The sequence below is a fragment of the Pteropus medius genome, unplaced genomic scaffold (genome assembly GCF_902729225.1).
Source record: "Pteropus medius unplaced genomic scaffold, Ma_sr-lr_union100, whole genome shotgun sequence".
Taxonomy (NCBI): Eukaryota; Metazoa; Chordata; class Mammalia; order Chiroptera; family Pteropodidae; genus Pteropus; species Pteropus medius.
Window position 1 is genome coordinate 13,568,172 of NW_024349798.1, and position 26,905 is coordinate 13,595,076.

Below are 26,905 nucleotides of genomic sequence, written 5' to 3' on the forward strand. Positions count from 1 at the left end.
ATACACCTTTCCTGTTATTGTTATAGAAGAAACACAGTGGAATGGAGAAGAAAATCTACTTTCAAAAAGCAAGGATTCAATACTGGAGCAGGGTGTTGACCTTAAAATGGAAAGTTCCAGAGAGCAGGGTTGCATGTTTTCAAAGAGACTCCTGCTTCCTCCCAGCATGTAAGTGAACTAGGGAAGTGGCAGGGGGCCGGGAAAGAGCTCCACGAGCGCCCACTCCCTGGGAGCTTTCTGTCATCACTCAGTGAGCCGCTCAGTGACCCCATGAGAAGGGTGGCGGTGGTCCTGTCTGACAGCTGAGGAAGCTGGAACCGAGCCAGCTCCTCGGACTCTCACAGCAGGGAACTAGGCTCAGACCTGGGCAGCCAGCAGGCCCCAACGCTACGCCCGACGCACTGCCTCCAACGTGTGGTTTCCCCAATCCCAGTGATTCATGGAAACACTTCCAAGAGTCTACGTGGGAGTGAGTGAGTGGAAAAGGGAGACGACGAGGGCTCTAAGGCGCTGTAAGGTGGGTGCTCCTATCATATACCCATCAGGATGCCACATGCTTCCCAATTCACACACGCCAGGCGGAAGTCGAAGTCGACTGGACAACGGCGAATGATGGGGGATTGCAACAACAACAGAACACCCAAAGGAGCCCCCCCACCACCACTTAGACACAGCCTCCGCAAGTGGGCAAAAGCCTAAGCTTCTGAGTCACAGCTACTTGTCAATGTAACTTGTAGGCACAGCTTTCTGAGATACTACTTCATTTTTACCCCGTCCAGCAAATGGAGGATTACCTACTGGGTAAGATCAGTCCTTCTTGAGTAAAACGAAGGGCTCTGAGTCCCCAGATTCTGGGCTGAAAATATGAGGCTGGGCCAGCTGGACCACAGTGCCCAGAGAGCAGATGTGGAAAGAATTTTACACTCCTCATCACCAACTGGAACATGGTAGAGAACCACCTTCAGACTAAGATTCCACTGTGTTAGATTCCGTCAGGGCTACCGGATTGAGCAGTGCCATTCTCCACCTGTCTCTGTGCTAGAGGAAACAAGTGTCAGAAGGCTGGAAACCAGTCCTCTGGCTGGTCTCAGAAATATGGCAAGACGTTGCCATGGACAAGTTGCACAAGCCAGGCATGAATCCACATGAGTCCACAACTTACACACTCAGACAAAGTTCCTTGGCTTCAAGCTTTCTTTTAAAAAAAGTAGGCATGGGGGTTCGATTTGTTTTCTTATGAAACATTAAGTCCTCCACCCCTCCTCAATCAAAGGGCTCTTTTTTGTTATCCTTTCTGATGCGATTATCTTATCTAAAGCATTTCAATTTTAAAAGACCCTCTTAGCCAGTGATGTTTTCACCAGGCCCAGCCACACCAAGAACTTTCTCAAGTTCAGGTTCACCGCATGTCTATACAAAGCAGGAGGCCGAGACAGAAACAGGCAAGTGGCTGAGGACAAACTGGACTGAGGAACCAGACGACTTGGTGAAACCAGAGAAACATGAACTGGCCCTTCAGGTTTTCTATTTCCCCTCCTCGACAAAATCGGATGCAAAGATTTACTCCATGAATCATTTGGGGGCAAAACAATTTCAATTGAAGTCATGAAGCTTAAGTAATGAGATTAAGAAAAAAAAATTGCACTATTTTTAACACTCACTGGTTTCCCAGATCGGAGAGAATGGCCTGGCCTCAGCAGTAACCGAGGGTCACAGCGTTTTCCTCTCTGCGTGAAGAGACGCAAAATCGTCCAGGTGGGAACCGCACATGCAGAAATGATGAAACCCTCCCTGTGCGGCTGAACAGCAATAGCTGCACATTTTAAAAACACACACACTCAAGACCCACACTTGCTATTAGGTCAACAGATTTTTGCACCAGGCACCAAAGCAATCCAACAGGAAAGTTCTCCACAAATGGTGCTGGCGTAACTGGATACCCTCCGGGAATGAAGGGACCTCAACCCCTGTCTCACACCATACACAAAAAATATTAATTCAAGATGGACCCCAGACTTAAACATAAATGCTACAACTAACTATAAAGCTTCTTGAAGAAACATGAAAGAGTAGTTTTACAACTTGGGGGTTCTTAGAAAGAATAAGGAAAAAGTTGAAAACAGACTTCTTTAAAATTAAAAACTTCTGCCCAGGAAAAGATACTGTTAAGAAAATAAGTCGCTGGGAGAGTACATCATGAATGTTCTCACCACAGAAAGATGGCGTTGTGACGGTGGGGTTGGCTGTGCTACGGTGGTGATCCTTTGGCAAGGTATGGGTGTATCAAGTCATCGCACTGTGCACTTTAAACTTACATGATGTTATATGTTAGCTGCATCTCAGTAAAGCTGGAAAAGAGAAAAGAAACAAGCCAGCCATGGACTGGGACTAAAAATTCACAAGCCAGCTATATGACAAAGGACTGGAGCTACTGGAACTCTCTTACGTCGGTGAGAGTATGATCAGACCTTCCTACAAAAGAACGCTCTTCAGCTTTGTCCTCCGGGCTTGCCTATGGTGCGCAGTAATTTGCTCATGCTAAATTGTAACTCCTCTGCTATTCCCGAATAAGCACATGTGCTGCTTGATAACCCTTGCTGTTTAATTTTTAAGGTTGACAATGTTCAGGTTGCATTCATCAGAACTAATAAAATGTTCCACTATAAGTTTTATCCCCACTGACCCCCAAATATAAACAAACACTAGACTCTGACTAATGGCAAGCATGCTGAAGTATCTGGGGCAGGGAGTGTACTGATGTTTTCAACTTAGAAATGCACCAAAAACTAAGATGAATCGATGTGATGGATGGATAGAAGGATGGCTGAATGGTTACATAATAACACAAATATAACAAAATGGTAACTGCACAATCTAGGTGGTATGTAAATGGGTGCTCACTGAACAATTCTGTGTATGTCTGAAATTTTTCATAAGAAAATGTTGGGGGAGAAATAGACAAATACAAAGCTATAAAAATGGACGGGCTGCAGCCCTCAGTCTCCGCCCCAGCTCCAACATCAAGGAACTACAAACCTGTCGCAGGGAAACGCGGAGGGCTCCACCCCACGCCTGACCCCAGATCTGGCTGCAGGGTTCCAGAAATCCCGGAACCACAGCACCAGCAAGCACTACATGCCCCTGGGCCTCAGTATCAAGGCTAAAGAACTGTCCCAGGGTTTTATGGCCAGAAGAGACATCAAGAAAGCCTGCTGTGTATGTACGGAAGGGGCAAAGGGCCAACCTAGTTCACTTGTTTAAGTCACTTGAGACAGTTGGGAAAATAGGGGCCGGGGCGTGTGTGAGGGCTCTGCTGGGTATTTAATTCTAAGCCAAATTCCACGTGACCATACCTATGTCAGCTCTAGCTACCAGAAACAGATACAGTAAGGGTTTCAGATAGAAAGCGTAATCTTCAAATAGAACTACAATTTATATGCTGTATATGCTGGACATTTTACATAATTTCACATATTTCACATATCCTTGCATTCATCACGTAAGATAGGTTTACTATCCTGATTTTATGACTGAGGATATTGAGGCTCAGAGAGGGTAAATAATGTGTTCAGGAACACAGAGCTGGAGCTGGAACACACACTCTGGAGCACAGGCCCTTTCTAGAAAGCACTCCTTCCCAAGCCCCTCTCTGGACCAGGAGTGGCATGGGTGCAACCTGTGTGTTCGCAAAGTTTTTTGAGCAGGAAGCTTAGGGTTTCAGGGGACAATGAAGAATCTCATTACCTTAGGGAAAGAAGCCTGCTCTCTCCCATGGAAGACCGGGGGCTGTCAGACCACCATCCATCTGCGTGCTGATGGTGCCCTCGTGTGTACTTTTCATAAGTACGCCAATCACAGTCTTCGGTAGGTTTTCCCTCTTGTTCACTAGTTAAAAAGAAGTGTCAGGCACAAGTGTTTGTCCCCGTGAGTTTCAATGACGTGGCGGAAGTACAGCAGCACCCTTTAAGCCCCTCCTTCCATGTCTTCCTTTCCTTCATCTTTACCCTCCCTTAGCCTTTACCCTCTGAGCTGTGAGCAGTGAGCAACAGCTTTAGAAGGGCTGGGAGCTCCTTCCAGCTGGGTTTGGGTTTGTAACTCCTGGGGAAGGGAGAGGAAGTGGAAGGGGAGATGTTAAGAGGCTCTTAATGGGGGGTAGTGTGGGGGTGGGAGTGTCTTACAAATCTGAATTCTCATAACGCCAGGGATTCTGAGCCCAGCTGTGAGAGCTCAGGTTCCTCCCATGTGGAAAAGATGCAGACCCTCCCGCATAGCCATGTACCAGAGGGCTTAACTCTAGCACCAGGCACCCGACTCACTGGCAGGAACAGGGGTTACAAGTGAAAAAAAAATCCATAAACACCAGGCTTGATGACTTACCAGAGATCTTTAGAGAGAAACGACACCTATGTAGAAATCAAATACATCATTTACTTATTAAAAAAAAGAGAGAGAAAGGAAAAAACCAGAATTCTATGAAAATGTCTTTAATTTTCATCTTTTGGAAATACATTTTTCATTTTCATTTCCATGATACAAAAATGTTAAATATCTAACAATGATCTATATGAAGCAGCTCTACTGAAGTAGACCCATGGAATTCTGCTTGTGATCTGCTTCAACAAAGAAAGGGCTGGTACACGTAGATTTGTCATGATTTCACATACACACACGCACGCACGCGCACGCACGCACATGCCACCTTACACCCAGCCAGTCACTTAAACAGAGGAGACAACCAAGCTAAGACACTGACAAGTGAACACAGAACTAAATATAAAAACAGAAATTGACTTTTTTACTTGTCCTGCCATGAGAAACTCACATCTTAGGAAAAATAACTCTAAATAAATATGCCCCAAGGCCAAGGCATATGTTAAGCTCCTTTATGGGTTGATGTGGGTAGAGATTTTCCTACTGGAAAAATAAGCTTGAGAGCTCCATATTTTCAGGCATCGAAGGTAGGAAGCAGACGGACACAAACTGATGTCTCCACTGGGACAAGGTGACCACGTGCTATGAGTGCCCCCGAATCTGAGTACAAGTCGGTGTTGAGAACCTCTTGCAGCAGGAAGTTGGAGTTCAAGCCCAAATTCATGATTGCAGAACCCAGGAACATCAGCTCTTTCTGCATATTTCACAGCTGACATTCCCCATCAGGTGGATTCCTGAACACACTAAATTCATGACAGGGAAGGTTTCTCATGAGCAATGAATAACTGATTAATAATGTACACATTCACAACAGCCCAGAATTGTGCTGAGTATGAGCAGACAGTTTACATTAAAAAGAGAGGGGGGAAAAAAAAACACAGCCACAAAAAATAAAAGCTGGGGTTTTTTTTTTTCAAGAGACACACCTGGTTTCAAAACCCTCCCACACCACACTTATTAGACACAGTATGGCTTCCCAACGTGCCGGCTGGCTCTTTCTCAGCTACAGCACCCACGATTTGTTTCGCTCAGGTCTTTGTTACCACGTGTCAGGAACTTCAAAGAGCTTGGCAGAGCTGTCCGAGATGCTTCCTGGCGGGAAAGGACAAAACAAGATGAACAAGGGGAGAACAGAACAACCAGCTTGGCGGGGGGGGGGGGGGGGAAGTGCACCTGACTGCACAGACACAATGGGAAAGTCTGTGGAGAGCAGTGCTCTGCAAACAGAGGTGATGCCATAGACACATCACAGGTAGGCTTACTGAGGTGTCTCCCTCCCGCTTGGCTGCCTGTTTATTTTATGGGACCTAACATGATGAGATGCTTACGTCTCCCCGTGAGCACACACACACTATTCTTCGCTAGCCACCATACTGGGCACTTAGTTCACTTGCTCTTCAGAAAAGCTGCTGTTATCAATATCCCCATTTACAAATGCAAGAACAGGTTCAGAAAGGCTAGGTGAGTGGCTGAGATGGGATTTGGGTCCTTCTACAGCACTGAGATCTCCGCCACAGTCCCAGAAGCTCGATTTCTGTGTTCTGTGGTTTATGAGAAATTCCAGGGTCTCTTGGCTATAGGATGGAGGGTTCAGAGACCCGAAAAGGGGCAAAAGCAGCTTGCAGCAGCCTTTTCTGATCTCAGCAACACTGGCTAAGGTTTTCCTGTACTGAAGGGGTGCCTCTTCCATTACAAACAGCTTTACCCCAAAGTTAGAAGCCCTTCTTCTCCATTCGTTACAGCAGGAGCAGTAACTGGATTAGCGCCTGGAGCACCGATGTCCAGAGCGGAGTGAGTGGGAACTAAGTAAGGAAAGGGTGTGTTCATAATAGAAAGTGTGACAGACCAGGGCTCCTGCACCTCTGGTGTCCTGCAAGAGTCAAGCCATACACTGAAGGGCTGGCAGTGAAAACTGGCCGAGCCAACCCCAGCTGCTAACACTCCAAGATTTCAAAAGGGAGGAGGTCTTTGAAAATGGGGAGTAGCTCTTAAAAAGAGATGGGGTTTGGCATCCCACAAAGTAGGAGATCGCTCGGCTGAGAGCAGCTACTGTCAATGACAGGAATGCCTAAAGGGAGCTAGGTCTAAACACCTGAAATAACATGGGTATTTCAGCTAAAATGAGAGAATTCCCACTTCTGATCACTTATGAAGATAAAATCCAGAAAGATAGGATGAGCAGACCAGGAGAGGGGTACTTTGAAGTTTTCTGCCCTGGGTCTCATATGCTTTGTTGCATGTCTGAAGACTATCAATAAAGACTGCAAGACTATTCCTGAGAAGTGAAGGCGGGCAGGAGATGGTCCACGTCAAAAAGATCCAGTCAGAAAAAATAAAGATTATTAAAAAACAAAACACAAACACAAACACTCCCCTCCCCAGAACAACTAAATACTGCAGGTACACAATAAGACAAAACTAGCCTGTGACCTCCTTCACACATTCATACAGTACCTACTGGAAGGGAGGACAATGAACATCAATAAAGGCATTTGTATAATTCACTTATCAAAGAAATATGACAGCAGCCAATTAGCCATTATAATGGTAAACCACAATGCCAAATGTGGGAAACTGAAGAAAATTAAAACTAGTCAAAAGAGGGAAAAAAGATAAATAGCTAAAAGCAACTGCACTGTCATACCCGTAACACTTACAATAGGACCTGTTAGCTGGATGGGAGTACGTGTGAGTCTGGCGGCACGCCATCATACACACAGGAAGCGACTCTGTGAAGGGCTAATGAGAAATCATGGAATAAGCAAAAGCTTTGGAGCAAGGAGAGTCTGGCTTGACCATTTTACTCACTGGATGCCTTTGAACACGTCTCACTGCATCTATAAGATGGACTGACCACTGTATGCCACATCGGACTCCTGTGATACAGCAAAGTTCCTGGCACAGAGCCAATTTTTAATGCATATCAGGTCTCCTTCCCTGATCAATAAGGTGGCCCAACATGGAGTATGGTTGTTCCCCAGGAAGCCAACAGTCTGCAGTGGCAGATGCTACTTTTCACTGCCTAAAATGTGCAACTGCTGAGCAAGAATAATGTGGACAGAGGAACCAGAACTTAAGGACCATCTAAAGGAGACCCATACCAGAGGAGACCTTCAGGTCACTGTGGTGTTCTTTCTAGCACTTTCCAGAAAGGGAGTGTGGTAGACTGTCCAAGGATCAGTCTCAAAGCTGGTGGACAAGAAGCTATGGCCAGTTTTCCAGGAAACTCATTTTCACAGCCCTGTTTCACTAGAGTGCAAAGAATTATTCAGGAACAGTTTTTCTTTTTAAACGAGATATACTTAAGGACATCTGTCTCCTACTTTGATGGATCTCAAGCCATACCTCGCACCATATACAAAGATGAACTCAAAATGGATTGTATACCTAAGAATAAAATCCCAAACTATAAAACTTCTGGAAGAAAACAAAGGAGAAAATCTTTGCAATCTTGAGTCAGGCAAAGATTTCTTAGATATGACACCAAAGGCATAATCCAAAGGAAAAAAAATGATAAATTGGATTTCATTAAAATTTAAAACTGCTGCTATTTAAAAATACTGTTAAGAGAATGAAAAGATGAGTACTAGACCTATCAGGGTAATGATTCTGTAAGTTACATAAATGTCTAATTACTATGTTGTACACCTGAAACTAATATATTGTATGACAACTGCAATTGAAAAATATATATTTTTTTTAAATGGAGAAATAACAGAACTCTGTAAAGCACCCAGAAGATATTTAAAAAGAGAGAGAAAAATAAAAGTTTTTTAAAGCACAGTCTGGAAAAATTTGCAAAACACCCAGAAGAATCTGTATCCAGAATATATACAGAACTCTAAAAACCTAATAAGAAGGAAATGAACAACCCAAAGAAAAAAATGGGCAAAAGATTTGAACAGACATTTTAACAAAGATGAGATTTGGGTGGCAGATAATCACGTAAAGATATACCTAACATTATTAGTCATTAGGGAAATTCAAATCAAAGCTGTAATGAGATACCACTATACACCCATCAGAATGGCTAAAAAGGACAATACCAATACTTGTCAATGTGCAGGGCCACTGGAACCCCTACCCTGCTGGCAGGAATGCAAAATAGTGTAGCCACTTTGGAAAACAGTGTGCCGGTGTCTTATGAAGTTAAATATACATTTACAATATGACCCAGTAATTCCACTCCTAGGTATTTACCCAAAAGAAACGAAAACTTAAGTTCATACAAAAACCTGCAACCAAATGCTTAGAGCAGCTTGGCTCTTAGTTGCTGAAAACTGGTAACAGTCTAAAGGCCAACTGGCAAAATGGACGAATAAACAGCAATCTATCCATAAAACAGAATACCACTCAGCAATAAGAAAGAATGGATCACTGATGCATACACCACCATAAATGAATCTCAAATGCATTATGCTTAAGACTCAAAAAGTTACCTATTGTATGATTCCATTTATATGACATTCTGAAAAAGGCAAAATTACAGTGATAGAAAGCTGACCAGTGGTTGCCAGGATCCCGGGGGAGGGGGAGGGACTGACTACAAAGGGGCAGGAGGGAATCTTCTGGAGTGATAAAACTGTTCTATATCTAGATCACGGTGATGGTTATGTGACCACACACATTTGTCAAAACTCATCAAATTGTACACCTAAAAGTGGTAACTTTCATTGAACATAAATTATATCTTAACAAAACTTTTCCTGGAAAAGATATTAGGAACGTTGTTTAAAAAATCCAATAAAGTTTTAACAGAAAATATGCTGATAATTAAAATTATTTGGCCAAGAATTTTTCATATGGAGAAAAAACAGGATACTAAATTGCATAGAGTATGATGCTAATGATATATAAAAATGATAGGCAGAGTAAAACACTAATTGAGTATCAATAACTATGGGATTTTGTTTTCTTCTATTTTTCTTCATTTTACGTTTTCATAGTGAGCACATTATTTTTATTAACCAAAACAACAAAAGAAACTAAAATGTGGCAAACACAATAGGTTATTGTTTCTGCTTATTTACCTTTGAACTAACTAGAGTGAAAAGGGAAAAACTTAGAGGTAAGACATCTCTCTCCCCTCAGGTGAATCCAAAACTGTCTAAAAAACTACACAGTACACTGGCAATTTGCCACTGTGTAATTTTCTAGAGTGGAATTCTGTATACAGAAAGATCTTTGGGGTGCCATATAAAAGTTTTTGACTAGGAAGTGCTCCAAAGGGCCTGGTAATGGGGTAGTTGCCCACACCTAGCAGGCAGAGCTCCCCTGCTGGCTTATGGGGGCCCCAGGGGGCTGCCAGGTAGAACGGGGAGAGTACAAAAAAGCACTGAGCATACTGCCCCACAGAGCAGCACAGCACACACCCCATATGCCACGTTCAGGCTGGAAACTACGTTTTAACTGAGTAATTACAAAGCTCCTTGTGAGGTCACTGACTTCCTAGCCTGGTCGCTCAGGTGATCGGCAGCAACACCCAAAGATCTTGTTTCTGACTCTAAGGAGACCTGTACCAACACGTGGAGACTGCAGCTCTAAGTAGATTCAAAACTTTTATATTGTGACCCTAAGGATCTGAGCTTGAAAAGTTCAGCAGATTAGTCAAGACTCCAATAAAATCCATGGTTCTTCGCAAACACTTCAAGGTCTAATGTGTTGTGTTGTAAATGCAAGAGGGAGAAAGACTTGGGGCAACCTCTCTATTACATGACAAGAGTCAACAGGAACAGACCCTCTCCTGGCACTCCCTGGGGGGAACACTGTCTAATGGGGCGCTGATGGACCCTCCGGCAACTAGACAGTCTGTCAGCACCCTGAGAGGGGCCAATTTGCACAGCCCGTGATTTCCGGAAGAAGTGACAGGGGTGAGGCTGAGGCTGGGGCTTCTCCGGACACTGGGAACACGTCCCGGAGACAGCTTACTCCAGCATAAATGGTACACGGAACAGTTTTCTTTTATGTAACCACCAAGAATGTACCTTGAATTCCTCAGAGGAAAAGTAGACAGCACTACTCATCATAATAAATATTAAAGGGAGAGGACTTACATTATACACTTACTTCCTGAAAAGGACAGAAACAACAATGGGTAAGAGAAAAATGCTAAGTATATAATATGTACATGAAATTGAAGCCCCAAAGGGGAGTGGTCGCTTGGATTTTTATCATATGACTTCATCATTTGAAAATCCAGGTTAACAGCTGCTGTAAATAGTCTCCTTGTACAGAATCCTTTGCTTCCTCTAAAGTTTGGATCAATTACACACTGCAGAGAGGTGCAATGGGTAAGCTCTGGATCAGATAGCTCCCCCAACCCAGCAAACTATCTATATTTGACTTTGTAAGTTTATAACTCTTTGAGACTCAGTTTCCTCTATAAATTGAAAATATTATCTATACCTTATTGGGTTTTGATAAGGACTAGATAAGGTAAAAAAGGATATCGTGGCACAATGTCTGTTATATAACATAAACTCAATAAATGGTAATTTAGCACATTTTGTTATCTGGGAAGAGGGAGTCTAGTACTTAACACTTTGTGTACCTGAGATACTAAAATGTATAAGTAAGAAAAATGACAGTTTCGGGTGGGATTTATTAAGCATCAATTGTCCCAAGATTGCTACACAGTACAAGATATTCTATAGTCCTACTTTTTAGCTACTTTCTCTTTGGAAAAGAGAAAATTCCCTACAAATGAAGTACTTACTGTCTTTTACGTTCTTCACGCCCTCACTGACAGTGCTGGGGACCCAGCACACCTCTGTAAAGCCTCTGAGTACCTGTCAGGATACTGTCCCCAGCAGGAGAGGTCAGACGTGACACCCTAGAACCTGTCTCTGTAGGACAGACTTTCCCACACTGTAGGAAACACTCTAAGGCAGTTCCAGCCCACACCCAGGCCAACCCCTCCCAGCTCCTGGTACACTCAGCCTCTGCAATTTGACTGCAGACCCTTCACAAGGGCTGAACTCTGTCCTCTGACTCACAGGATCTATAAAGTAACCGAGCAGGCAGAGATGGTTTTTTCAACAGGTTCAGCATCTGACTGCTTGACCTACATCCTGCTAATCCTATTAGGACTAAAGGCTTACAATAAGCCAGCTGAAAGGATTCATTAAACATCTACCCTTCGAAAGTCCTGCTCAGTGAGTGGTGCTCCAGAAGAAAGCTTAATTCTCTCAAATTCTTTGATTCAATTAAAATTTGCAAGATTTTTTTCTCTTTTTAGCAGGACTGACAATGAAGTAAAAAAATCTATCATTTTTTTAGCTCACATCTTGTGGCAGTGACAGCTTTACTGTCAATGGGAGAGAAAACTATTTTAATGACGGTATTATAAATTCAAAACCCCAAATAACTCATATAAAGTTTTCACTTAAAACCATGAAAGTTATAAAAGGAGCTAATCTATTAATGCAGTCTATTATTAGGTATTTTAATTTTAATACCTTTAAGATTATGCTGAGATAGAAGGAAAAAAACCTGAAATCTTGTCCCTGAGAAGTAACAGATAAACCGAAAAATTCAAGAGAAGAGATATGAAAGAAAAAAAAAAGGAGAGCCCCCCAGACACACACACCAAATCATGCTCAGAGTGATCTCTAAAAGTCACGCTAACATTTAATATTTAACATTTGTCAGGAAGGTACAACTGGCAGCGGTAGCAAGGCATCACAGATGAAGACTAAGTATGCTACAGATTAAAAACATCTCCAATACTTATTTCAGGGAAAGAAAGGGAGGCAAGTAAAGGGAGACACTCTGATTCAAGGAGACAGTTCAAATATACAATTCAGGCTTCAAACGAGAGTTGAAGTTTTCAGTTGAAGTTAGGAGTCAGCATTCTGTACAAAAACATACATAACATTTTGCGGCTTCTTTGATTTCATTAATATCAGTGAGACGCAGAAAACGTCTACAGTCAGACGGGGCCACATGCAAAAAAAGGAATTAACTGAAACACAGTGAGATCCTAGGTTGGGCATGAATCAAGTTCCACGGCTTTACTACCTTTCTTTGATTTGGCTGTCGGTTCTAAGCAGAGTAACTGACTGTCAGGATGGCGGGGATAAAGGAGAGGAACAATGGCAGCTAGGTCTGTGGCTCTCTTATCCTGAGCAGACAGTACAGAACTGTGCCTACCAGAACCAGCTTTCTTATAGGGCAGAATTAAGGGCTCTGTGCCCTTGGGTAAGTCAGGTCATCTTTTAGGCCTCTGGTTTTGTTTTTTCTTTTTCACTGTAAAACAGCCCATGATGACTACCTCAGATTTAAATGAAAGAATTTCTGTTAAGCATTAAGTGTCGTGCTGGATCCTTAGCAAGCACTCAGTCAGCAGCAGCTGTAATTATTGTCACCCTGACGGCTGCTTGACCAGGTTATGATCAGATCTGAGGAGCAAACCCCCTCCTCCCTCACACTCTGGCCCTGTAGAGCCCGATCTGCAGGAAAGGCTGAGTTAGGCCACGGACCCTCATGCCTGGGTGACAGGATGTGGGATTTGGCGTCACGCGGGCTGGGGCTCACCTTCGGGGTCTGCTTCTTACTACCCACGTGAACCTGTACATGTCTCGACACCTCCCTGAGCCCCCAGACACTTGCATCACGAAAACAAGGAGGGAATTCCCTATGTCAGACCTGTTGTGAGAATGAAACTCAATAAGGAGAGAAAAGATTCCTACTACAGCTTCTAGCACATAGTAAGCCCTCAACATGTGCTAATTTCCTGTTTCCTTTGCTCCTTATATAATTCTGCTTATGAGAGAAATCCAGGACTGCCTGGATTTTGCTGGGAACAGTGAAAACTCTGCTACTGAAAATAACATGTGTAGGAGTAGGCCTCTGTGCACATTTAAATATACATTTAAAATACAGAGGCTACTTTAAACACATCAGCAAAACCTCTCAGCCATGGGGGAGCGAGAAGACCCCACAATGGACTAACCACCTTTACCAGGAGCACCTCCGCCCCCCACTTTCGTCCCCAATATCAAGCCTTACTTTATCAAGAGCCAGGGCTTTTAAGGGACTTCTCCAATTCAATGAAATTGGTCCTAAAATAATCTGGTCCCATAGAAGGTTATATGGGCTTTGCCACCAACTGAAGCCCTGCTATAATTTCTCCCCCAAAATAAGAGTTTCTAGAGCACTGAGGAGTACACGAGTCCAGAACTTTAGAAAGAGCCAATACAAACCTGCCAGAGGAAAGTCCTTCTTCATTCTTTTAAATTTCTTGGCCTTTTTCCTTCCCTCTGAGGGTGATTCTGCACAGGAATCAGTCTGCTCAAGCTCAGGGTCAGAAAACTCGCCCGATACTCTGGACTCCAAGCCAGCTTCTGCTTGACTGGGACTCAGCTTTCTCTTCCCTACTGTGCTGGTGGCTGTAAGACTGAAATACAAACAGTGGAACAACAGAAAGGTGTTAAGGTAACAAGAAGACTAGGCTATAAAATTATTTTGATACTCTTAAATCTATTAACATTTAACTAGCTATCAACAACAGGGGCAGCTGCTGTGAGAGTTAAGACTTTATTATAAGCTAAAGTGTAAATTTCCCCATGACAAGCTCATTTAGAAGAACATTCTACATTATGCTTGTGTAAACATATACAAATCTAAGCTGTTCTTACTACCTAAAAGAACAAATTTTTAAAGGAAATTCCCAGTCTCTATTTCGGTAGAACTACTGTAACAAAATAATAATCTTGATTACCTTAAATCAGAAGCTAGCATTGTTACCTTCATTACTACATAATGGATACACAGCAGAACAGAAGAAACTTGAGTCTGTCAGTTATCACACTGCTCATGCATTTGAATACACTTACAGGGCATACTCCACCTTCCTATAATTCTCTTCTATTCCAGAAAGGTGACTTGCCAAATTTATAACTAAACCTGGCTTCATTTTTAAATCTTTATAGGATTTGACATGTTGAATTAAATCAGATTATATGTCCCAATTTTTCCTTAAGAAAATATGTTCCCTGAAATATAACTTGATAAAAACAGAGACCACATGGCCAATGTGGGTCCTATCTCTTCTAAATGGGTCTTATAAATAGATTTTTGTTATTACAGCCCCCAAGTTATGAAAAGCATAAAAAAATCAAGTCATTACAAGAGGCCATGCAAGTCTATTTAAGCCTTCCCTAGGAAGTGAATACTTTAAAATGTTACATGTAAAAACCTCTGGCTACTCAATTATTCAACCATCATCAAAAGATGCTAGATCTGGGGAGACAGTTTGATAAAGAGTAGGATATCTGCATGGTCTCACAGACTTGACACCCCGAGAAGGACACAACATCACTTACGCAGTATTTTGGTCAGAACTGTACAATCTGTTCTCATGAAGAAAAGGCAGACAAACCACATGAAAAATATTTTATTGAAAAAAAAAAAGGTGGGGGCTGGTGTTCTTCAATAACGTCATTGTCATAAAAAAGACAAAAGAAACATGAAAGATATAACACATTACATGGACTAGATCTTGGACTGGAGGGGGAAAAGCTATAAAAATAATATTGGATCAAATAATAAAACTGAGATATAAACAATAAAATATTAGATCAATGTGAAATTACTGAAGTTGATAACTACTATAGTTGGGTAAAAGAATATCCTTAATTAGAGTATCTAGAGACCATGAGGTATTAACTCCCTCTCATATGGTTAAGAAAAAAATAATGCTATTGGTGGGGCGAGGGTGGCAGGGAGATGAAGAGAAAAAGAGGAGGGAGAGAGAAATCAAAACTGTCTGTGTGTATAGTAAGTCCTCACTTAATGTTGTCAATAGATCCCACGACTTTATGCAAAATGAAGTATAAAGAAACCAGTTTTACCATAGGCTAATTGATATAAACAAAAGTTAAGTTCCAGACAGCAGCGCATCGACATTATAGCAAAACAACACTGAACAAAATAATGAGGACCTACAGAAAGGGAGGGGGAAGGGAAGAAGAGAGAGCATGTGCACACAAAGCAAAAATCAAATGGAGCAAAACGTTAACAACAGATGAATCTGGATAAAGAGCGTGCGTGGGTGATCTCAGTAATATTTGTGTGACTTTTGTAAACTTTGAAATTATTTCCAAATTAAAAGCAAAAATAAAAAAATAATTGAGAAGCATGACATGTTATTGAATATCTTCTGATACCTGCTGTGAAACAATCCAAGACTGATTGAGGGAGGCTCATTCCCTCATTAACCAGCATGCCAACTACTTAATTTAATAAGTGCCTCCCTCGGCCACCTCCAAACAGCCTCCAGTCCTACCCATTTTATTCCTGTCTGCCACCAGTCCAGGTCCTTCCTCACCCACTGCCACTATGGACTCTGCTTATCTTAACCCAGACTCAAAACAGGATCCTGGTTGGCCCATATCTCCCTCTCCTCCTCTTTCTAGTCTCCCTTCCCCTTCAAATCCATTCCTTCCAATGTTGCCAAACTTCTTCCAAAGCAGAGACTTGGTCAAGATGTTCCCAGCTCAAAACCTTCCACGGCTCTCCACAACAACCTAAATTTACTGCTTGGCACAGCACCCAGGATCCTCTGACATCGGGGTCCTAATCTGCTGTTCTAGCCTTACCTTCCACTAGGCAGTCGAGCTGCAAAGACAATATACATTTATTTCAATGAATTCCCATTACGTGTACTTTCCCATTTATCCATCAGCCCCCGAACACCCTACATTAACCCGTTTCACGCTGCTGTTTGTGCTAAGACACTACCGCCCATCTCTTCTTGCGCAAACACCACCAGACTCAAGAATGTTCCCCAATTCTTCTGCCTAGTGTTCCTCTCCTTCCATGTGTCCGATAATACTGTCTGTCACAAGGGGCCTTTAAGTCATCCATCCTAACTATTTATAATAAACAAAAACTGGGAACAGTGCAGACGTCTATCAACAGGAGAATGGAAAAAACTATGGTACATGCAGACAATAAAATAAAATTTTGCATTTAACAATAAGGAACTGCTGATATTTATAAAACCATGGATGAATCTCAAAAACATTCTAAGTGAATAAAGCGTTGACATAAAAGAATGGGTAGAGGAGTATGCTTTTGTCAAATATTAGGTGGACATTCTACAAACATGGGGATTGACTGCTTTAACTTTAGCATTAACTGCAAATAAAGATGTTGCAGGCATTTGCTGGCATATATTTTGATCCTAATCAGAAGTTACTGTGGTATTTTGCCCAACTATGCCCACAAATCTGTCAAGTTCCTCTCCACCACCGTCTTAGTCTACCATACTTCAGAGACTTATGCTAGTATATTGCCTCTGGAAAGTTCTTGTTTTTATATAACTTTTAAGTTTACAAAGCATTTTCATTAACATTTTCTCACGTAATTTAAAACATATTTCTGAGTTCCTAATCTGTAGTTTCTGCTCTCAGATAAGAATCCTTTGCTTTCCTAGGAAAGACTATTGTTTAGTGGACATCCTGCCTGCGAAAGCCTCAGATATGTCTGAAATTAATACATTTCGTATGTTTGTATATGTCTATAATATCCACACCAACACAAAATCTTCTCAACTATCACTCTAATAAAAATAAAAGCTACAACTACATCCCATGTAGCTTAACTAAAGCAGTTTTGAATTAAAAACAGATTTTATCATACACTGAAAACCAAATATAGTTAAGTACTTACTGCCTTTAAATTTAATTCTTTATACATTTTTAAGGTATGGTTGCTTGTGGCGTGTATGTGTATTATGTACAGACATTCTCAACACATGTATGTTGATAAGATACTCCTTTACAGATTGATTTCAAAGGTCAAAAGTCAAAATTAGAATCAGAAAAAACAGCCTCCCATTAGTGTGAGCTCATTTTGTATGCAAAATCATAATGCATGAAGTAAGCTATTTTATAATGAATGTGAAGAGCACATTTAAATCCACTGAAGAAATGGTGACTAATTAAAAAATAAAATGTTACAGACACAATTTGGTATGTCAAAACTTAACATTAAATCTTGATTATTATTTATATGCGAGATGCAAATGATAAGCCATCCTGGTTATAATGACTATTAGGTCAAACTTAGAATTTTGCTGTAAGGCATAATGAACAATGCTGTAACTATACACTAATTCTGCAAGATTCTCCATTAACTTCTTCCTTTTAGGAGAAAAAATGTTTGCTAATAGAAAGGTCACATTCACAAACTCCTTCTGTAAAACCACAAAACTCTGGCTGCCCCATAAAATTTCTCCTCTATTTTATTTTAAATTAGAGTATTATTTACATTCAATGAAATTCACTCGTTTCAAGTGTACAGTTTGGTTAATTTGGGGAATTGTATATAACCGTGTAAACACTACAATAATTAAGATGTAGAACAGTTTGCTCTCTCTGAAAAGATTTCTTGAGCCACTTTGCATTCCATCTCCTTCCCAGCGACCACTGATCTGCTTGGAGTTCCTACAGTTTTGCTTTTTTCTACAAGCTCATATGAATGAAATCATACACATTTAGTCTTTTGTGTTTGACTATCACTTAGCATAATACTCTGAGAACGAACCACACAGCCAGAAGTATTGGTATTTCATTTCTCTTGTTACTGAGTAGCATTCTTTCATGGTATGGCTATACCACAAGTCATTTATTCATTTACCAGTTGATGGACAGTTAGGCTGCTTCCAATTTTTTGCTATTGTAAATAATAATACCATGAACATTTGTAGAAGGGCTTTTCTTTTTTTTCTAAATCGTGGTAAAATACATGTAACGTAAAAATTAACTATCTTAACCATTTTAAAGTGTACAGTTCAGCTATTAAGTACATTTCTATTGTGCAACCATCACCACCATTCATCTCTAAACTCTTTTCATCTTGCAAAACTGAAACTCTATGCTCATTAAACACTAACTCCTCAATTTCCTCTCCCCCTAACCACTGGCCACCACTATTCTACTTTCTGTCTCTATGAGTTTGACTATTCTAGGTACCTAATATAAGTGGTATCATACCGTATTTGTCATTTTGTGAATGGCTCATTTCCCTAGCATAATGTAAAGCAGTTCATCCATGTGTCAGAATTTCTTTCCTTTTTAAGGCTGAATAATATTCCAATGTATAGAGATACATATTTTGTCATCCCATTCATCTGTCAATAGACAGTAGGGTTGCTTGGCCACTGTGAATAATGCTGCTATGAACATGGGTGTACAGGTGTCTGTTGGGGAGGAAGAAATTTTCTACCCTTCTAGGTTCTTTAGGCTGGTCTAATAATTAAACTGACAAGAGACAAAGTAACAAGAGAAAATGACCAAATTTAATCACATACCTACATATGGGAACCTCACATAAACAAGAGCGTCAGAGACCCCACATACATGAGAGGTTCAGAGACAAAAAGGTAAAATAAGGTATATATGGCATCTTGAGCCAAAAAACGAGGTAAGGTGCCTGAGGCTTCAGAGGGGAGGAAGGCAATTCACAGGATGATAACAACGGATGATCAGTATTCAGAAGTTTGCCTTGCCCTATAGATAGGTCATAAAAAGTTATTTCTGGTGATAACTCATTATGGGCAAGGCCTCAATTTAAATTCTTTAAGGAAGAGGTAAAGTTTTTCTTGGGCTTGCAAGGTCTTGATTGTCTTCAGCTCAAAATAATCTACATGCCGACGTAGCACATCTTCAGGAGGCCTGTTCTGAAGCCCTTCATATCTCTTCAAGACCCTGCTTTCAATTCTTTTGGTTACTGACCAAGAAAGAAGGAGAACTGTTGGAATTGTATGGTAAATCTATTTTTACTTTTTTGAGGCCCCATGATACTGTTTGCCACAGCAGCTGTACCATTTTACATTCCCACCAGCAGTGCACAAAGTTCCAATTTCTCCACATCTTGCTAACACTTTTTTGTTTGACAGTAGCCATTTTAATGTGCATGAGGTGATATCTCACTGTGGTCTTGATTTGCATTTCCCTACTGATTAGTGACACTGAGAATCTTTCCATGTGCTTTTTAGTCATTTGTATATGGCCATTCTTCTTTGGAGAAACATCTATAAAAGTTCTTTGCCCATTTTTTAATCAGGTTGTTTGTTTTGTTGTAGTTGAGTTTTATGAGTTCTCTATATACTCTACATATTAGTTCTTTATCAGATATATGATTTAAAAATGTTTTCTCCCATTCTGTGGGATGCCTTTTCACTCTGTAGATAGTGTCTTCTGATGCACGAAACTTTTTAATTTTCATGAAGTCCAATTTGTCTATTTTCTATTTTGTTACCTGTGCCTTTGATGTCATATCCAAGAAATCAACGCCAAATGCAATGTTGTGAAGGTTTTCCCCTATGTCGTCTTCTATGAATTTTATAATTTTAGCTCCTACATTTAGGTTTTCGATCCAGTTTGAGCTAATTTTTTTATATAGTGTTAGGCAAAGGTCTAACTTCATTCTTTTGCATGTGGATATCCAGTTTACCTAATTTATTGAAAAAATTGTCCTTTCTTCATTATCTTGGCATGTGACTATGTTTATATAAAGATTTATTTCTGGGCTCTCTATTCTATGCCATTGGTCCATATGCCTGTCTTTATGGCAATACCACACTGTATTGATTACCATAGCTCTGTAGTAAGTTTTGAATTCGGAAAGTGTTAATCTCGCAATTTTGTTCTCTTTTTTCAAGATTGTTTTAGCTATTTGGGATCCCTTGAGACTTCATATGAATTTTAGGATGGATTTTTATATTTCTGCAGAATATAACATTGGGATTTTTATAGGAATTACACTGACTCTGTAGATCACTTTGGCTAGTATTGACATTTCTTTCAGCAATGCTTTGTAGATGGTAAGAGAGCCATCTCTGTTTTCCTCTTCTTACTAGGGCACTAATCTCATCATGATCCCCCCCCACACACACACTCCATGGCCTCGTCTAACTCTAATCACCTCCCAAAGGCCCCATCACCTAATATCATCATATTGGGGGTTAAGACTTCAACATACAAATTTGAGGAGAAGGGGAGAGACACAATTGAGTCCATAACACAAGGTCACCAAGATTTTTTCCCCATCTTTTTTTCTAGAAGTGTTACAGTTTTAATTCTTACATTCAGGTATATAAGTCATTTCAAGTTCATTATATACATGGTATATGACTGGAAGTTCATTTCTTTGCATACCATTATCCAATTGTTTCAGCACTATTTGTTGACAAAACTAACCTTTGCCTACTGGATCACCAGCATCTTTGTCAGAAATTTTTAATTTTCCAAATTCCCAACAGTTATTAATCTTCAGGATTTGAGGACAAGAAATCGAAATTCCCGAATCATAAATTATTCTGTATATTATAACAGCACTTTATTATGTCTTTTTAAGGAATAATGAGTTATCATAAAATACTGAATCACTTCTCTGTGATAGGGTTATATTAAAAGTTTCCGGGGGTAGTTTGGTAAAGTAAGATTTAACAACAACAACATAGATTATTATTATGAATCAATACACTGTGGCAAAATTACATGTTTTAATAATCTCTACCTAATGTAGGCAGTAGAAAACATCAAAAGAATGAAACATTAGCACCAAAGAGATGCCCAATAAATATCATTTAAACATTGAAAGATGTCACAAATACTTGATATTTAAAAGTTATTCCTAAATAAGATTTCAAAACACACAGGCATTAATTGCTAATATTTGTCTTGTGACAAATATTTCAGATGTAGAAGAGTTTCACATTATACTGATGCTGGTCAAATTGTCCTGAGTGTGTCCAAAGCTAACACCGGTTGGGTGTTTCACTACCACACATGGCTTCATATAAGCTCATTTCCTTTTGTAGCAATAAAAATATTTTCTGCTTGCCCTGATTTTGGTTTTGCTGTTAAAATTGATATTGCTTGTCTTAATTTAGATTTTAGATCAGCTGATTTCACACTGGAGTATTCCACAATGATATTTACATCTCGTCTTTTCATTTCTTCTGCAAACATATTTACAAAGAACAATGCCTGCAGCAAATATTTAAACACTGAAACACCACTGGATTCTATTATTAAAGATAATGTAACATTTGAATATCCTAGCAAGGTTAAAAGCACTGCTACACAGAAATATGTTTCAAAACTGCCAATTTGGGGAGAGCTACCAAAACATATTTCTTGGAACAAGACTTGTAGGATTTTCATAAAATATACTGATAAATACTAATGCATATAAATTCATTAAATATATTTTTATTTATAAGAACAATTCACTGTTAACAGCATATAGGGCCACAAACACACTTATAACATGGCCAAGAGACAGGCAAGAATGACTGCTTTGGTCTTGGCCCCTTGTCTACATGCTCCTGTCCTGATTTCAGAAATGTTGACCTTAACCTTTAATGCTGATTACGCTCTTGTTTTTGACTTCATGTCAGTGGACTCCTTTGAACTGGTAATGCTTATGTTGATGGTTAAACTTTAATTCCCACAGATTTTTTCCTTTATCCTGATTTCTCAACTGGTTTTTCTCATGATTTGCAGTAACATACAAATGTCCCTAGAAATGCCAGGAAGGAAGTCCTGTATGGAAACTCTATTGGAAATTGACTGACCACAAACGAGTAGCTGTATTTCTGGACTATTCTGTCTCGTCATCTACTTGTCTTTCCTTATGGCAGCACCACACACTGTCTTTATTTCTTATAGACAGAGTTATGTCCTTTCGTTAGCTGGGAGGTTCATGCTGCTGGACAAAACACTAGCCACTTTTCATTTTAAAGGACTGCCCAGTTTACAAAATTCTTTCCTTTGAGACTTGCATATGACCATTTGAAGCTTAACATGTGTTTCATTCCCATTTTACAGACAAAAAAGTGCATCCTCAGAATAAGCAACTTCCCCTAACTCACGTAGCTGGTTAGACAGATCTGAGACTGTCCCCCAAGTCCAGTGCTCTTTGAACTGCCTCACAGCCTCCCTCCCCATACCCACCTTCCCAAAAGGGGACCCCTCAAAAAGTCCTTCCCTGACCCCTGAGAAGCACAAGCAGCCCCTCGCCCTGTGGCATTCACCCCTTTGCCTTGTTCTGTTTCCCTCCTACTACTTCTCTCTGCCTGTGCTTCTTGTTTATGTCTTTGTTTATTCTCTCCCTCTGCCACTAGCATGTAAGTTCCAACACAGCAGGATCTCACATCCCTTGCTGACCATCACGTTCTCAGCACCTGGCACTTGGCATGCAGACTAAGTCCTCTGCAATCAAGAGTATGAATAGATGAAATCAGTAAGTGGATGCTCCCCGCTCAAAGCAACAAGACAAGTGACAAACACCAAATTGCTTATTTTGTCCTGAATTATATATAATATTAATATAGTTTACATTCTAGTATACAGCCAACTTCCCCAGTATGTCTGGATAACAACACCTTCCCCACGAAGGGTAACTATAGGAAAGAGGGAGTGTCTTGCTGTGCAAAGTACTTCACACAGCAAAATGAACTGCAAAAATCCGGGAAAGTGGGAGTGAGAAAATGCATTTTCATTGTTTTCACAAATTCTCATGCTGAATTCGAATTCCATGAGAATGACTGTTTCTGTGTTTTCAGGACTGATCTGGATGAATGAGGGGAGGATGCCTATGCTCAACTCAGAAAGCAATCCCCTGGAGATTGTTAATAAACTGTGACTCTTATTTCTAATAAAAAAAAATTTGATTTGAAAAGCAAAATTAATATTAAATAAGGTGTGTCTGTATGAAAGCTATCCAGTTATAAAGGATGTCTCTTGTGAAATGGGTACGCTGGGGGCGAGAAAGAGAATTTACGAATGTGTTGTGTGAGTATGTGCTCAGTCCTAGGTATAAAGTTTATCTGCAAATACGAGATTAGCTTAGATGAGAGAAAAATTGATTCTGGGTTATAAAGAATTAATTGCATTCGATTAGAAATACTTTTTACAAGAACTCAGTTTGAGTATTTTAAACAATCCCCTATTGCTAACCCACTTTAATTCAACATAGAAAAGATTAATTGATGGCAAACGTGACAGAAATTAATACTAATTCCTAAATTAATAACTTACACTCAACATACAATTAACTAGGGCTGAATACAGAACATCTGAAATTTTCAGAGGTTAGGATGAATTTTACTTTTGCACTAAAATTTGCCCTTGACTCTGATGAATTTGTTAATGAAATCAGTGACACAATCAAAGTTATAGGAGGGGAAAATATCAACTCCTCAATATCAAAAGCCCAACTATTTCAGAAAAAAAAAGTTTTTAAAAATTTTTCCAGGAAGTTAAACATAACCAATTTAACACACATATCTATCTGTAGAGAGATATAAATATCTTTACAAAGGCACAGAGAACAGGAAAGGCAGCATCAGAGGATGGGATGTCAGCTCACTTTGGAGATGACGAGTAGGGAGAAGAGTGCCAAAGAACTTTGCACAGAGGAGGAAGCAGAAATCTAAGTGCTGCATAAAAGGCTGATTCACCCAACAGAGCCCTGCAAAGTCTCCACAAATAACAGGCAGCAGATTCCTGAAATAAGCAGGTGATAAGGACTGGGGCTATGCGGACACGGAGAAAGACTGTACTAGAACTCCCCATCCCCATCCCTGGGAATCCAGGGCACCAGCATTCCCCCAGGCCAGCAGGAGCTGGGTTTAGTCTCTGGAGAATACGATCCTCTCATGGAGACACAAGGTCCAGTAGTGGAGAGTGGGAGTGAGTGGGGCAGTAAGAACCAGCCAGGAAAGTAGCATCCCCTACATACTGAGAAGCGAGGCCTCCTGCTTTCTTCCGCCAATTAGTGCACAAAGCACCAGCAGCAGTTAGGCTCACATCCCTCAAGCTGTAAACCAGGAAATCAATCTCTGAAAAAACTGAACCCTTACAGCTAATATTATACTTAATGCTGCATACTCTTTACCCGCTAAAATCAGAAACAAGACAAAGGTGTTGGCACTTACTACTTGTATTTAACACTGTTCTAGAGGCCCTGACCAGAGCAATAAGGCAAGAGAAAGAAAGAAAATTCATATGGTCCATTGGACAAAAAGAAACACCATTACCTTTATTTGCAGACATGACTGTCTAAACAGAAAATACCCAATAGTCTACAAAAAGTTATTAGAACTAATAAGAGAATTCTTTTATAAGCAATTAACAACTGAAAATTAAACTTTAAAAATATATGACTTATTAATAGCATCAAAAAGCAGAACACTTAGAGATAACTCTAATAAAGCATATGTAAAATCTATATGCTGAGAAATAATACGCTGATGAGAGAAATCAAAGAAAACTTAAATAAATGAAAAGATACACTATGTTCATGAGTTGGAAGACTCAATGTAGTTAAGATGTTAATTCTCCCCAAAATGATCGGTAGATTCATACAATCCCAATTAAAAGTCCTAGCAGCTTTTTTGTAGAAATCAACAAACTAATCTAAACTTTTTATGGAAAAGTGAAGGACTCAGAATTACATATTTTTTAAAAGGAAGAACAAGACTGAAGGATTTACTGTCTAGCTTCAAGACTCATTATAAAGCTGTAGTAATTAATTCAGTGTGGTTCTTTTGAAAGGATAGACATAGAGATCAATGGAACAGAATAGAGTCCAGAAATAGACCCCATATATAGATAGATAGATAGATAGACAGACAGACAGACAGACAGACAGACAAAGACAGACAGACAGAGACAGACAGACAAAAAGACAGACAGATAGATTGGTTTTTGATGAAGAATCAAAGTAATTCAGTAGAGAAAAAATAGTTTTTCCAAACAATGGTGCTGAACAAGGAACATCTATATGCAAACAACAACAACAACAAAAAACTTGTACCCATGCCTCACACTGTACATAAAAATCAACTCAAAAGAGATCATATACTTAAACATAAAACAAAACAAAAACTTTAAAACATAAAAAAAAGAAAATCTTCACGACCATAGTTTAGGCAAAGATTTCTTATGCAGATCACAAAATGCACAAGCCATAAAGAAAAGCAAAAGCTTTGGAGAAAAGATATATAATTACAGAGCCAGCTTCTCACCTCAACGGTCTACAAAGAAAAAACATCAATAAGACCTGCCTCCACACCCAGAGAGTCTCATCTCTTTTTAGTTCATTATTAAATAAAAATGGATGGCCAAAAATAGCCAAATACTTGAAGCGAGCTTTTAACATGAGAGAGAAAAACCACAACAGACCAATAAACAGACAGGAAAAACCCTGAGGAAACAGACAATGTAGGCAGCTAAGGAAAATTTTAAAAACTATAGGCAGTTCTTGCTTTTGCACATAGTATAGGACCACAAAAATGATAGGAACACAAAAATGACGGGCAAACTACCATATTTGCAAGTCAATGAATAAACAGAAAAATCAAGAAGTAACAATAAGGACATTACTAGTTAGAAAATGAAGATAAGTACCAAAAGAAAGTTTAAAGTGGTTGCCTCTAAGGGACAAAATGGGAGGAGAACAGGACTGCTGCTTTTCATTATATATTTTTTGTATTATTTGGCTCTTAAAAACATGGACGTCACTGAAAATATTTTAAAAGAAAAAAATGTCAAGAACTTTGCAAAGATCTAAACATGTGAAAAACTACTATACCAATAGTAAATCAGTACTTATCTGGTTATGTTAAATGAGTATACTTAGCTTTTTTTTTTTTTGTAAGTATACTAACTAGCTTTGTAACCTTGAGTAAGACACAGCTTCTTAAACCTTCCTGTTCCCCTCTGTAAGGTCACAAAGGGTGGACTGGATCACCTCCAAGTCCCTTCTAGCTCTACAAGTACAGGGCTTTATCAAGTAACACTTTTGCTTACACAATTATAGGTGAAACCCATTCTTTAAAAAAATAAATCTACATTTCTTCAGAAATGTCCTACCATCTAGACTAGTCTTCACTTCCATTTATCTAAATTAGTGTGGCATTACTGTATTCCACAGTTATTAGCATTTGCAGGTAGAAATGGCATAGAAATATTCAAAGCCAGTTACCTAAACAATGAAATCTATAGTTAGTATCTTAATCCTACAAGTTTTTTGAAGACATTCTATCTCTTTGGAAATTGGGTTGTTTATATTTTTCTTTTAAACCTACTAAACCCAACTTGAGGAAAAAAAAAAAATCATAACATCAACTGAGCAGGCTCAAATTAGGAAGTAAACTACTGTTTCTCAAATAATGACAAAAGGAGGTAGGTGAGGTTTTCATACTCATAGGAGGATCCAACTGTTCCTCTCTGCTCGGGCACTCACCTTTATCTGATGTCCATGGTAGCCAAATAGTCTGAACTAATGGAGAGAAAGAAATAGGATGAAAGAAGAGAATAAAAAGAAAGCTATCAACCATGTGGAGAACACTACTCTAAATTCCAATAGTTTCATTATGTTCATTAATTTAACCAATCTAAACGGATAGTCATATCATATATTTAGTCAAATGAATGATGAGATGCCATCATTA

The 26,905-nt window shown here is 39.7% G+C and overlaps 1 protein-coding gene across 3 annotated transcripts in view; it reads right to left on the reverse strand.

Moving 5' to 3' along the window:
• Positions 1-4,774: 4,774 nt before the first annotated feature.
• Positions 4,775-26,905, reverse strand: part of PARN (poly(A)-specific ribonuclease) — a 135,474-nt gene continuing 113,343 nt past the window's right edge. For all 3 annotated transcript variants that reach the window (XM_039885385.1, XM_039885386.1, XM_039885387.1), the window contains 2 exons: positions 13,635-13,828; positions 4,775-5,523 (listed from right to left, as the gene is read on the reverse strand). In XM_039885385.1, the coding sequence (XP_039741319.1) occupies positions 5,471-5,523; positions 13,635-13,828 (247 nt within the window). In that variant the 3' untranslated portion in view covers positions 4,775-5,470. The remainder of the gene's footprint in view (positions 5,524-13,634; positions 13,829-26,905) is intronic.